Source organism: Bos indicus, chromosome 4 (genome assembly GCF_029378745.1).
Source record: "Bos indicus isolate NIAB-ARS_2022 breed Sahiwal x Tharparkar chromosome 4, NIAB-ARS_B.indTharparkar_mat_pri_1.0, whole genome shotgun sequence".
Classification (NCBI taxonomy): Eukaryota; Metazoa; Chordata; class Mammalia; order Artiodactyla; family Bovidae; genus Bos; species Bos indicus.
In genome coordinates this window covers 102,974,619-102,986,576 of record NC_091763.1, presented here as the reverse complement: position 1 = coordinate 102,986,576, position 11,958 = coordinate 102,974,619, and the positions used below count along the sequence as shown (strand labels likewise).

Genomic DNA, 11,958 nt, shown 5'->3' with positions numbered 1-11,958 from the left:
CCCAGAGACGTGTGTGTCTCATCTGTTTTCTAATTTCCACTCAAACACACAGAGATTTTAGTTAAAATACAAAAGCATTATGCTTGTGTTAAAAATGCAAATGATATAATATTATTATACTATAATCAGATGTATTAACATATAGAGTAACAAATGAATGCTCCTCTCCATAAAAGTGAACATTCCTCTTCAAATATTTACTCCTCAATCTCTTTCCAAATATTATTTCTTTTCCCAGTGGGAAAACTGGGGAAAAAAAAAATTTCCAATCAACACACTTTTTTCCATTAATGGGATTACACTATACTGTCTTGCTTTCTCTCCTCCCTTATGAGGTATATAGATCTCACATGGAATAGAATAGAAGGTCCAAGGAAAGACCCACATATACATTGTAATAAATTTTGAAAAGGTATAAAATTGAACTTCCCTTGTGGTCTAGTGGTTAAGAATCTACCTGCCAACGCAGGGGACGTGGGTTCCATCCTTGCTCTGGGATAATTCCACATGCCGCAGGGCAACTAACACTGTGTACCACAACTACTGAAACCCATGTGCTCTCGAGCCTGTGCTCTGCAACAAAAAACCAACTGCAAGGAGACGCCCATACATCAGAACTAGAGAGCAGCCCCCCATCACCGCAACTGGAGAAAACCAGCATGCAGCAGTGAAGACTCAGTGCAGTAAAAAAAAATTAATTAACACTATAATTAGTATTATTATATTAATAAAATAAAAATTTAAAAAGTATAACATTGATTCTTATGGAGAAAGGATAGTCTTTTAACAAATGGTGCTATAATAACTGGACATTGTATGCGAAAGGTTAATGGCAACTTCTATCTAGCAAAATACATAGAAGTTGACTCAGATGAATTGAAGAGCTAAACATAAAAGCTAAACATTATATTTCTAAAAGGAAACATAGGAGAAAATATTTGGGACCTCGGGTTAGACAAAAATTTTCGTAGGACATAGAAAGCAAAAGCAAAAATATTTATGAATTGGACCTCATCAAAGTTAAAAATGTCTGCTTTTCAAAAGATATTGTTAAGAGAACAGAAAGACAAGATATGGATTCAAATAAAATATTTGCAAAAATAGTTGTCTGAAAAAGAATTTGTATCCAGGATAAATAAAGATACTTACAACTTCATAATAAGAAAACAGTGCAATTATAAAATGAGTAAAAGATTCAGACAAGTACTTCATCAAAAAAGAAATATTAATGGAAAATGAACACACGAAAGGTGTTCAATGACATCAGTCATCAGGAAAATGCAAATTAAAGACCATAATGAAATATCACTACATGTCTACTGTGTGTGTGTGTGCTCAGTCGATCAGCTGTGTCTGACTCTTTTGTGACCCCATAGACCATAACCCACCAGGCTCCTCTATCCATGGAATTTTCCAAGCAAGAACACTGGAGTGGGTTGCCATTTCCTACTCCAGGGATCCTCCTGACCCAGGGGTCAAAACCACATCTCCTGCATTGGCAGGTGGATTCTTTACCACTGAGCCACCTGGGAAGCCCCACATGCCTACTGCTGCTGCTAAGCTGCTTCAGTCGTGTCCGACTCTGTGCGACCCCATAGACGGCAGCCCACCAGGCTCCTCCGTCCCTGGGATTCTCCAGGCAAGAACACTGGAGTGGGTTGCCATTTCCTTCTCCAATGCATGAAAGTGAGAAGTGAAAGTGAAGTCGCTCAGTCGTGTCCGACTCTTATCGACCCCATGGACTGCAGCCTACCAGGTTCCTCCATCCATGGGATTTTCCAGGCAAGAGTACTGGAGTGGGGTGCCATTGCCTTCTAGAATGGTACAAATTAAAGTGACTGATAAAAGCAAGTGCTGACATGGACATGAAACAACTGAAACCATCATACATAGCTGGTGAGAATGTAAAATATCATATCCATTTTGGAAGACAGTTTCGTGTAAAGTTAAATTTAGATTAGCCACATGACCTAACAACTCAAATCCAAGGTTTTTACCTAAGAGAAATGGAAACATTGTCACACAAAGACTTGGAAGCAAATGTTTATGGCAGCTGTATTCATAACAGCTGAAACAAAACAAAATTGAAAACAAGCCAAATGTCCATCACTTGGTGAGTGGATTAACAAATTGTGGTATGGCCATTCAACGGAATACTAGTTAGCAACAGAAAGGGACAAATTGCTGGACAAAATGCAACAACTTGAATGAATCTCAAAGTAAGCAAAAGAAACCAGTCACAAAAGGGTACATATCATATTATTCCATTTATATACGAAATTCTGGGAGAGGCAAAGCTATAGAAATAGAAATCAGATTGGTGGTTGTTAGGGATTGGGATGGGGCACGGGATAGACTGTGGGCTGGCACAAGGGAACTTTGTAGGGCAGTAGAAATGCTCTGTGTCTTAAATGTGGTGGCAGTTACTAGTTTGTCAAAATTCACTGGGCTGTAGGTATACTTTAAAGAAATGAATTTTATCTGATTGAATTATTTGACTGAATTTACCTGTCTGAATTAAGCTTGATTTAAAAAAAGAAAAGCAATGAAGAAAAAGAAAGGAAGAAAAAGAAGCAGAAACCAAAGCATATATATTCCCAGGTGGTTCAGATGGTAAAGTGTCTGCCTGCAATGTGGGAGACCCAGGTTTGATCCCTAGGTCAAGAAGAGCCCCTGGAGAAGGCAATGGCACCCCACTCCAGTACTCTTGCCCTGGAAAATTCCATGGACACAGGAGCCTGGTAGGCTATAGTCCACAGGGTTGCAAAGAGTCAGACACAACTGAGGGACTTCACTTCACTTTATACACACACAGACACACACACACACACACACACATACATACACATACGTATATATATGTATATATGGAATTTTCTGCACCAGATGGTGAATTAATTTTAAATTTTGATAGATAAGGTTTAATCATCCTCCAAAATGGATATGCCAACTTACACCTCCACCACTAGAATCTGAGAGTGCCTGTTTCCCCACACTCTGGCACGAATGGATATAATCAATTTTTTTAAAAGGTCTATTTGATGGTGAAAAAACCTATGATCCTTTCTATTTCAGTCATGCACTGTTAAGATCTTGTCCTAATCAGTCTCTCCACGTGCAGTCTTTTCTCTCTCCAAATCATCTTATATATTGTTAATTGAGTAATCCTTCTTGTGTTTAGTTGTAATACTATCTCAAAAAAATCATTAATGATACCCCAATTGCTTACAAAGTTAAGTCTAGACCTTTTAGCCAGGTGTTTGAGTCCTTAGTCTATCCCAGCTTCTCTACTAAGTTTCTGTCTTATCATTTTTAGTAGAAAGTTGGACTCAAACTTCTGGCTCAATGGTTCTTACCCCCTCCGGCTTTATTGAGGTGTAACTGACATTTAACAAGGTATAAGTTGAAGGTGCACAAAGTGATAATTTGATGCTCAGATATATAGTGAAATGTTTACTACAATAAGGTTAACACAACTTTCATGTCACATAATTACTATTTTGTTATGTTAAGACTATTAAAGCTCTGTGCTCACAACTTTAAACTATTATTGATTACAACCACTTTGCCAAACACTAGATCCCTGGAACTACTCATCTTTTAACTGAAAGTCTGTACTCTCTGACCAACGTCTCCCCATTTCCCTCAGTCCTTGGTAACCACCACTCTACTCTGTTTCTATGAGCTCCATGTTTTTAGATTCCACAAATAAATGAGATCATACAGTATTTGTCTTTCTTTATTTCACTTAGTATAATGCCTGTAAGATCTATCCATGTTGTTGCAAATAACAGGATTTCCTTCTTTGTCATGGCTAAATAATAGTCGTGTGTGTGTGTGTGTGTGTGTGTGATTACTTTACCATTCACCTGTTGATGAGTGCTTAGGTGGTTTCCACATTGGGTCTTAGTTTTGACACGCAGGCTCTCTAGTTGTGTCTTGCAGGGTTAGCTGAGCCATTGCAGGTGATGTCTTATTCCCCAACCAGGGATTGAACCCACATCCCCTGCACTGAAGGTGGATTCTTTTTAAAAATTTTTTAAAATGTTTGGCTGTACTGAGTCTTCCTTGCTGCTCTGGTTTTCTCTAGTTGGGGCGAGCAGGGGCTACTCTCCAGTTGTGGTGCAGGGGCTTCTCAGTGCCGTGGCTTCTCTTGTCGGGTAGCACGGGCTCTAGGGCTTGAGGACTTCAGAAGTTGCAGCTCACAAGCTCTAGAGCTTGGCTTGGTAGTCATGGCAAATGGGCTTAGTTGCTCCTTGGCATGTGGGATCTTCCCTGACCAGGGATCAAACCCCTATCCCCAGCATTGGCAGGCGGATTCTCAACCACTGGACCACCAGGGAAGTCCTGGAAGATGGATTCTTAACCCCTGAATCATCAGGGAAGTCCCCATTGAGTTTTATGCCTTCAGAGCTGGGAAACTATGGGACACTAGGAATCTCATTTTCCTTAGAGAGTTGGTGACCTTGCCTCATTCCTATTGAAGTTGCAATGTCTATTTCCAATTGATGTTGATCCTTTCTTAATGGCTGGGCAAATATTTCATTTTTCTCGAATTGACTCGCAACTTGTGAGGGCACCTCCTTTCCCTCACACCCTGTCTTCTAGGGTAGGTGGAAGCCTCCTGGAGGCTAGGGCAAGATCTGAAAAGTTGAACCTCTTCACTGGGCAGGTGGGTTCTCTGATTCAAATCAACAAATGGAAAACAAGGGTTGACTGGTGCTATGGGCAGTGCTAACAGGATGACATCATCTTTGAACTTCCTATTAATTTGGCTGGAGACACAAAGCATAAATTCATAAAAGATAACATTAACAGGACAAGACAATTTAAGAATCACCCAAGGCAGGGGTCTGTGGTCAAATGAGGTGAAATCAGAAAATGAAGATCTAGGGATGATATCCAAGGACCAGACGTGCATGGATATCAGTATCTCCATCTGAGTACTAACCTGCAGATTAGGAGCTGGAAGTAAGGTTTGCAAAGCTCCTTATCTATGAAGAGTGGTGATGTTGTGGCTCAGATGGTAAAGCGTCTGTCTACAATGTGGGAGACCCGGGTTTGAGCCCTGGGTTGGGAAGATCCCCTGGAGAAGGAAATGGAAATCCACTCCAGTACTATTGCCTGGAAAATCCCATGGACAGAGGAGCCTGGTAGGCTACAGTCTATGGGGTCACAAAGAGTCAGACATGACTGAGCGACTTCACTTTCACTTTATCTATGAAGGGAGGTGATCAGGTGCTAAGAACAAGGACTGTTTATGATAAGGAGGGATTAAAAAGTACAAAACCAAATAGGAGTATCAACAAAAGTTATCTTTAACCTTTATTCTCAATTATCTTTCTCCCAATCTTTAGTATATGTGCTGCCGAAGCACTCAAATATCCTCCTTGAAACTAACAGGTAGGTACTTATAGGTAGGTACCTCAGCCTTATTCTGAGCAAGGGCTATTATTGATTCTCCAATACTCTGACCACCAGACAGGAAGCCTAGTTGGGCTGGAGCTGCAAGGCTGGGCTTAGCAGGGAAAGCGGACTGGAAAGCAACCTGCATCCTTTGCGGGTGATTCACATTCTCCACAGTTCATTGTAGTTTCCTGGGGCAATACAACAGTGTCCCCAACTCACACCTTTCATAATCTGACTGGGGCAAGCATTCCAACAGGACACCAAGATCCAAAACTGTCAATTCCGCGTTCCAAGACTTTTAGTCCATGGGGCGTCCGCGGAGTTAGACACTCCGCGGGCTCAGCAGGCACCAGACAAATGTTAACTCATATCCTCGCTTTTCTGATCCTCGCACCCAGTCCGAACAATCCTCTGACATTCTCTTCCCCTCCCAAGACCACTGCTTTCTCTAAGAGAGACTGGGCGTGCGTGATTCTCTCCCCAGTCAGTTCAGTTCAGTCGCTCAGTCGTGTGCGACTCTTTGTGACCCCATGGACTGCAGCACGCCAGGCCTCCCTGTCCATCACCAACTCCCGGAGTTTACCATAACCCATGTCCATTGAGTCGGTGATGCCATCCAACCATCTCATCCTCTGTCGTCCCCTTCTCCTCCCGCCTTCAATCTTTCCCAGCATCGGGGTCTTTTCAAATGAGTCAGCTCTTCGCATCAGGTGGCCAAAGTATTGGAGTTTCAGCTTTAGCATCAGTCCTTCCAAAGAACACTCAGGACTCATCTCCTTCAGAATGGACTGGTTGGATCTTCTTGCAGTCGAAAGGACTTTCAAAAGTCTTCAACACCACAGTTCAAAAGCATCGATTCTTCGGCGTTCTGCTTCAATTCGATTCTGTAGGCGCCTTCTGCAGGCCTACTACGTGCGAGATTTGCGGGCTTCCCGGGCGCAGAGCATCCTGTCTGTTCGTTTCCCAGTCACCTGGTCCCGAGGCAAGACCTGCAGGCGGGAGACAGGATGGGTAGGGCTGTGCGCGCGCTTTCCTCTACTGCACGTCGGACTCTTGGAAACGGGCCGCCGATTTCGCCTTCGTTTTGTCCCCGCTGCAGCCCCGAAGGCTGTCCTACCAACGCAGGAGCCCCACTCACACCTGCTGCCCCGCACCGACTGGAGCCAGAGGAGGAGCAAGAGGCCCGCCGCGCTCGCGCGGGCCAGGTTTTCCGGCTCTGACCCCTCCTCGCGGCTCCCCCTCCCTCCGTGCGCCCCCGAGGGGCTGGACGCCGGGCCACCAGGGCGGCGGGACCCGGGGTTCGGTGCGGGTCCGGGCGGCGCCGACCGCCGCCTGGTCCCAGGCCTCCCGCGTCCCGCGCGTCCCCTCCCAGGAGGCGGATCCCGGGGGCGGGCCGGGCCCGGGCCTTGCGCCGCGCAGCCCCCGCGCGCCCGCGCCCGCCGCCTGGCCGCCCCTCAGGCAGGTTCCCGGCCGGCCGGGAGGTGGTGCTCGCCTCCCCGCGCCCGGGCCCGCGCGTTGCCGGGCAGCGCCTCGGAGGCTCCGAAGGGGGCGGAGCGGCGAGGCCGGCGTGCGGCTGGCAGCCCCCGTCCGTCCGCGGTTCCGGCCCCCGGCCCGCCCCCGCTTCGGCGGCCTCTCTCCGCGCCGGTGCGCGGCGCCCCGTCCAAGCCGCCGCCGCCGCAGCGGCCGCCCCTCCCGGGCCTGAGAGCGCAGAGCCGCGAGGCCGGGCCGGGGCGCCGGCCGGGACTGCCGGGGGCGCGGCGCCGACGCCGAGGCGCGGCCATGGAGGGGAAGACCCGCGCCGGGGTCGCGCTGGTCCCGGGGCCGAGCGGCCGCGGGCCTTCCGCCCGCCGCGCCCGCCGCCGCCGCCGCCGCTCGGGGCTGTTGCTCCCCGGCCTCTGGCTGCTACTGCTGGCCCGGCCAACCTCGTGCGCCCCAGGTAAGCTCCGCGGAGACCCTCCGGCGCGACCCTGCCTTTCCTTTATCGCTGCTTTTCAAAATCCGGCTCTCCCCGCCCATCCTCTTTTATTCTCCACCGCTCCCTCGCCCTCCTTTATGGAGATGCTTTTCCATACTCGTTGGGCCCAGCAGATAAAGGCAGTGAAAAAATAATACGAAAAAGCAAGCAGATTCTGGCCAGTCTTGCCAAAAAGTCTGCAAAGCTTATTCTGCTATCCACGGAGCCCGAGGCGGGTCTGGCGGCTTCATCTCAGAATGTGTCTTTATTTTTCCCTGCAAAACGCAGGCACTGAAATTGTAATGCATGGCTGTATGAATGTGGTTACAGCAAATTTGAGGAAATACTTGATGGTCGGGGCTAAAGGGTATATTCGGTGTGTGTGCTTTAAAACAGTGTTGCATTACTCTGGGTGGCCCTGCGTCCCCCAGATGCAGGCAGCTGGCCGTGTCCCCCAGTGCACCAGGACACAAAGAACATTCAAAGAATATCTCTTGGAAAGCGCCCTGGCCATGGATCTTTCCAGGGAAATAGCTATTGCTGTTACTTCTGCAAAGGCATTAATACAATAGAGTGTGAAAATATTGTGATTCTTAAGTGTCAGGGCATGAAAGGAGTAAGGGTTGTTTATAATAGAGGCAGTTTACTGACTGTTAGTCAGCGTGGAATTAAGAGGCATGATTTATGAAGAAGCATGTGGGCGGGTTTTGTTGTTGAGGAAATGATTTAATTCATATTGCTCCTCTGAAATGTTTATTTGTCCACCCTGAGCATACACGCAGGATGGTCTGCAAACCATCTCTGAGCTGACATAATGCAAGCCGGTGATTGCCCTAGCGCGTGCTCGTGCGCGTGCACACACAGACACACACAGAAACAGACACACACAGAAACAGACACACACACACAAGCGCGCACACGCACGACCACTTTGGGGGCAGGAAAGGTGGAGTGAGCAGTGTGCAGAGCGGCTGCACGCTGAACAAAACCAGAAAGCTGTGGAAGCAACTCCAAACCCTCCCTTCTGGTGGGAGCAGTGCCAGAGGACCGCCAAGTGGCTCTGGGAGGAAATGGAACACGTTTGAAGGTGTCCCTGGACCTCACTGTCGGAATTATAACCAGTGCCACATAGAGGATGGGACACAAAAGCACAGGAAGGGACTTGAGGGATCACAGACTGGAACTGCTCCTCTTACTGAAGAGGAAATTGACACATAACTGACTTGCTCAAGGTCACAGGCTAGTTGGTGCAGAGTCCTCTGCTTTCCATTCGCCTTATGGCGCTTAACCTGTGAACTTAGGCACACCTGAGACCACCTCATAGCTTTCCCATAGCTGGATGGAACCCTGCTCAGGGAGCCACAGCAGAACCAGGGGGACAAAATGGGTCTCTTTCAGGCATTTGAAAGAGACAGTGTTGCCTGACCCAGTGCCTCAGCTCTCAGTCTTGCTCCAGTGTGTTCTAGCCTCTGTGTCCAGAGAAATGGAGATCCTAGGTTTTTTTGTGAGAAGAGGCAATCATGAAGTGGGCTCTTGGCTTTAGTCAAGCAGTAAAGCCCATCTGATACTAATGGATTCATCTGCTATGGGGCATGGCAAACTGATTGTTTCCAATTACTGAGTGCGTCCTGTGTGCCAGGCGCCACATTTTACATACACGATCTGATACGCTGTGAGTTAGGCATTGTTATCCCCATTTTACAGATGAGAATACTAAGGCTGCAGGAGTTTGGGTTAGTTTGACTCCAGACTCCATGTACAGTAACCTCTGTACAGCTTCCTCATGTGAATATGGCCATCTGGATGTGCTGTAGATGTTGTGAGTAATACAAGTAATTCTCTTGATAAATTTAAAGTAAATGGAGCTGTTTGTACTGTCCCTCCATAATTTTCTCTTCTCTAGTCTTTTCCTGTTCCCCGTAACCTTCAATGCAAACATTAAACGGGGAGACTTGAAAGTCGTTTTATTTCCGCTCTAGAGCCAACATCACGGAAGCAGAGACTTCATCCTTTCTCTGGTTGGTGTATTGGGCCCCTCTGGTTTGCACAGCTGCTTCTAGGCTTCGTCATAGGATGGGAACTGAAGAAGGGGAGGACACGGTGCCTGTCCTCAGGGATTCTGTTGGGACCCAAAGCAGCTCATAAGCAAGAGCAGACTCCACGTGGGCTGTCCCCGGGCAGGAAAGGCAGCAAGGGAAACAGCTTCCCAGGGAAGATCTCTTAAAAGGTGGCACCGATCCTCTGGAAGGCTGAGAGAGTGATAGTGGCAGAGGGTGGCTTTCTAATGTAGGACACCTGGGCATGGTGAGTGGCATGTGACCCCAAGGAGATGCTGCGTTTCAGTTGTTTGGCCCACGTCTTTCTCTGTGCCACTAGGACCCTCGGGCTTCTCGTCCTGAGTGTTGTATTTTCCCCACTGGAGTGGGGCTGGAGGAGGCTATGCCAAACCCTGCTGTGCTGGTTCTCTTTCTGAAGAGTAAGTGGCATTAGAAAGTGTGGTGTCTTTCTCCTGCCTTGGGTCTCCTAGGTTAGGCACTTGTTCCTTCTGTGGCTGCCTATAGACTCTCTCCTCCTTCCACAGGTTTGTCTTTCATTGGTAACTTCGTTAAATGGAGTCTGCCCTCCAGTTATCCCCATATTTCAGTCTTTATGTAAATTTCTGTGTCTTATTGATTTCTTGTCTATATCTGTTTCATTCAGCATTTTGAATGTGCTTTTTTTTTTTTTTTTGGTTTGTTTAAACATTTATAAGTTTGGTCTTGATGGTTCACTGTTGTGGAAACAAGTTGTAATGCTTTGGACTTGTTTTTGAATGGAGTGCTTTAGGAATCCTACATCCATGATGTAAAAAGAAAAGATTGTACCCCATTTCTTCATTTTATTCAGGGGTAAGTCTTTCTTAAGATAATAGTTATTATAAAATTGAAACTTTGAAAATTATTGGAAGGTACAGATAACAGGTATCCTTAATCCCACAACCTATAGCCAACTCTGTAAATAACTTTGTTAACATTAAAAAAAAATTGAATTTATGTATTTACTTTTTTCACTCAATATTTAACTTAAGTATTTCTCTATTCATGAAATATTGTTTGAAAACACAGTTTCCATCCTAATAATTTACTCAATTATCCTTTTATTATTTCCAGCTTTTTTTTTTCCTGTTATAAATAACGCTGTAATGAATAGGTATGTAGGTAAGGCTTTGTCTAGATTTCTTTGTGTGTGGGCTCTTTTACCCCCTTAGAATACATTTCCAGAAGGGAAATTAGACTATAGTTTAGATCTAAATCCACCAGCCTGGATCTTTGCATATTTTGTTTGGTGTGCTGGGTGTCTAATACGTGTCTCAGTAGGTGGTTGTTAAAGGAATCAGCTTCTCATGTAAAACTGTAATGCTGAAATTACCCCAAGCAGTCTATGCAGTTTACTGTTTGACTTCATCACCGCCAGCATTATTACTTTTAAAACTCTTGTTAAATTGGTAACACATTACTTTAATTTTTTATTACTTTTGAGTTGAATATTTTTTGTTTATTTTGTAGTTGTAGTCTGTGAATTTTCTGTTTTTGCTTATTTATCCATGATATATACGTATAGTTTAGTCACTAAGTCGTGTCTGACTCTTTTGTGACCCTGAGGACTGTAGCCCGCCAGGCTCCTCTGTCCTTGGAATTTCTCAGGCAAGAATACTGGAGTGGATTTCCATTTCTAGGGAATCTTCCCGACCCAGAAATCCAGCCCTCATCTCTGATATCAGCAGGCGGATTCTTTATCACTGAGCCACCTGGGAAGCCCAATATATATGTCAGTTCAGGTCAATTCAGTCGCTCACTCGTGTCCGACTCTTTGCGACCCCATGAATTGCAGCACGCCAGGTCTCCCTGTCCATCACCAACTCCCGGAGTCCACCCAAACTCACGTCCATTGAGTCAGTGATGCCATCCAATCATCTCATTCTCTGTTGTCCCCTTCTCCTCCTGCCCCCAGTCCCTCCCAGCATCAGGGTCTTTTCCAATGAGTCAACTCTTCGCATGAGGTGGCCAAAGTACTGGAGTTTCAGCTTTAGCATCATTCCTTCCAAAGAACACCCAGGACTGATCTCCTTTAGAATGGACTGGAGAGATCCAAGGGACTCTCAAGAGTCTTCTCCAACATCACAGTTCAATAGCATCAATTCTTCAGCGCTCAGCTTTCTTTACAGTCCAACTTTCATATCCATACATGACTATTGGAAAAACTATAGCCTTGACTAGACGGACCTTTGTTGGCAAAGTAATGTCTCTGCCTTTGAATATGCTGTCTAGGTTGGTCATAACTTTCCTTCCAAGGAGTAAGCGTCTTTTAATTTCATGGCTGCAATATATATGTATATACACATATATATGTAAATTTTTTTAAAGGATAGCAACTGTTTTTCCCCCTCCTTTTTGTTGTATTCTCCCCCTCCTAATAGATTTTCCTTTAAATTTTATATAGTCTTGAAATTTTTGATTATTTTGGTTAGCAAAATCTGCCATTTTATTTTTCATTGCATGTATGCCTAATGGCATGTTAACTTTTTATCTTACTTAATGCACTGTTTTATTAAATAA

At 45.7% G+C, this 11,958-nt stretch overlaps 1 protein-coding gene across 1 annotated transcript in view; it reads left to right on the top strand.

Annotated features, from left to right (window-relative positions):
* Positions 1-4,895: 4,895 nt before the first annotated feature.
* Positions 4,896-11,958, top strand: part of KIAA1549 (KIAA1549 ortholog) — a 126,650-nt gene continuing 119,587 nt past the window's right edge. The window contains exons 1-3 of the mRNA XM_070787137.1: positions 4,896-4,929; positions 5,358-5,403; positions 6,300-7,345. Coding sequence (XP_070643238.1) covers positions 4,896-4,929; positions 5,358-5,403; positions 6,300-7,345 — 1,126 coding nt within the window. The remainder of the gene's footprint in view (positions 4,930-5,357; positions 5,404-6,299; positions 7,346-11,958) is intronic.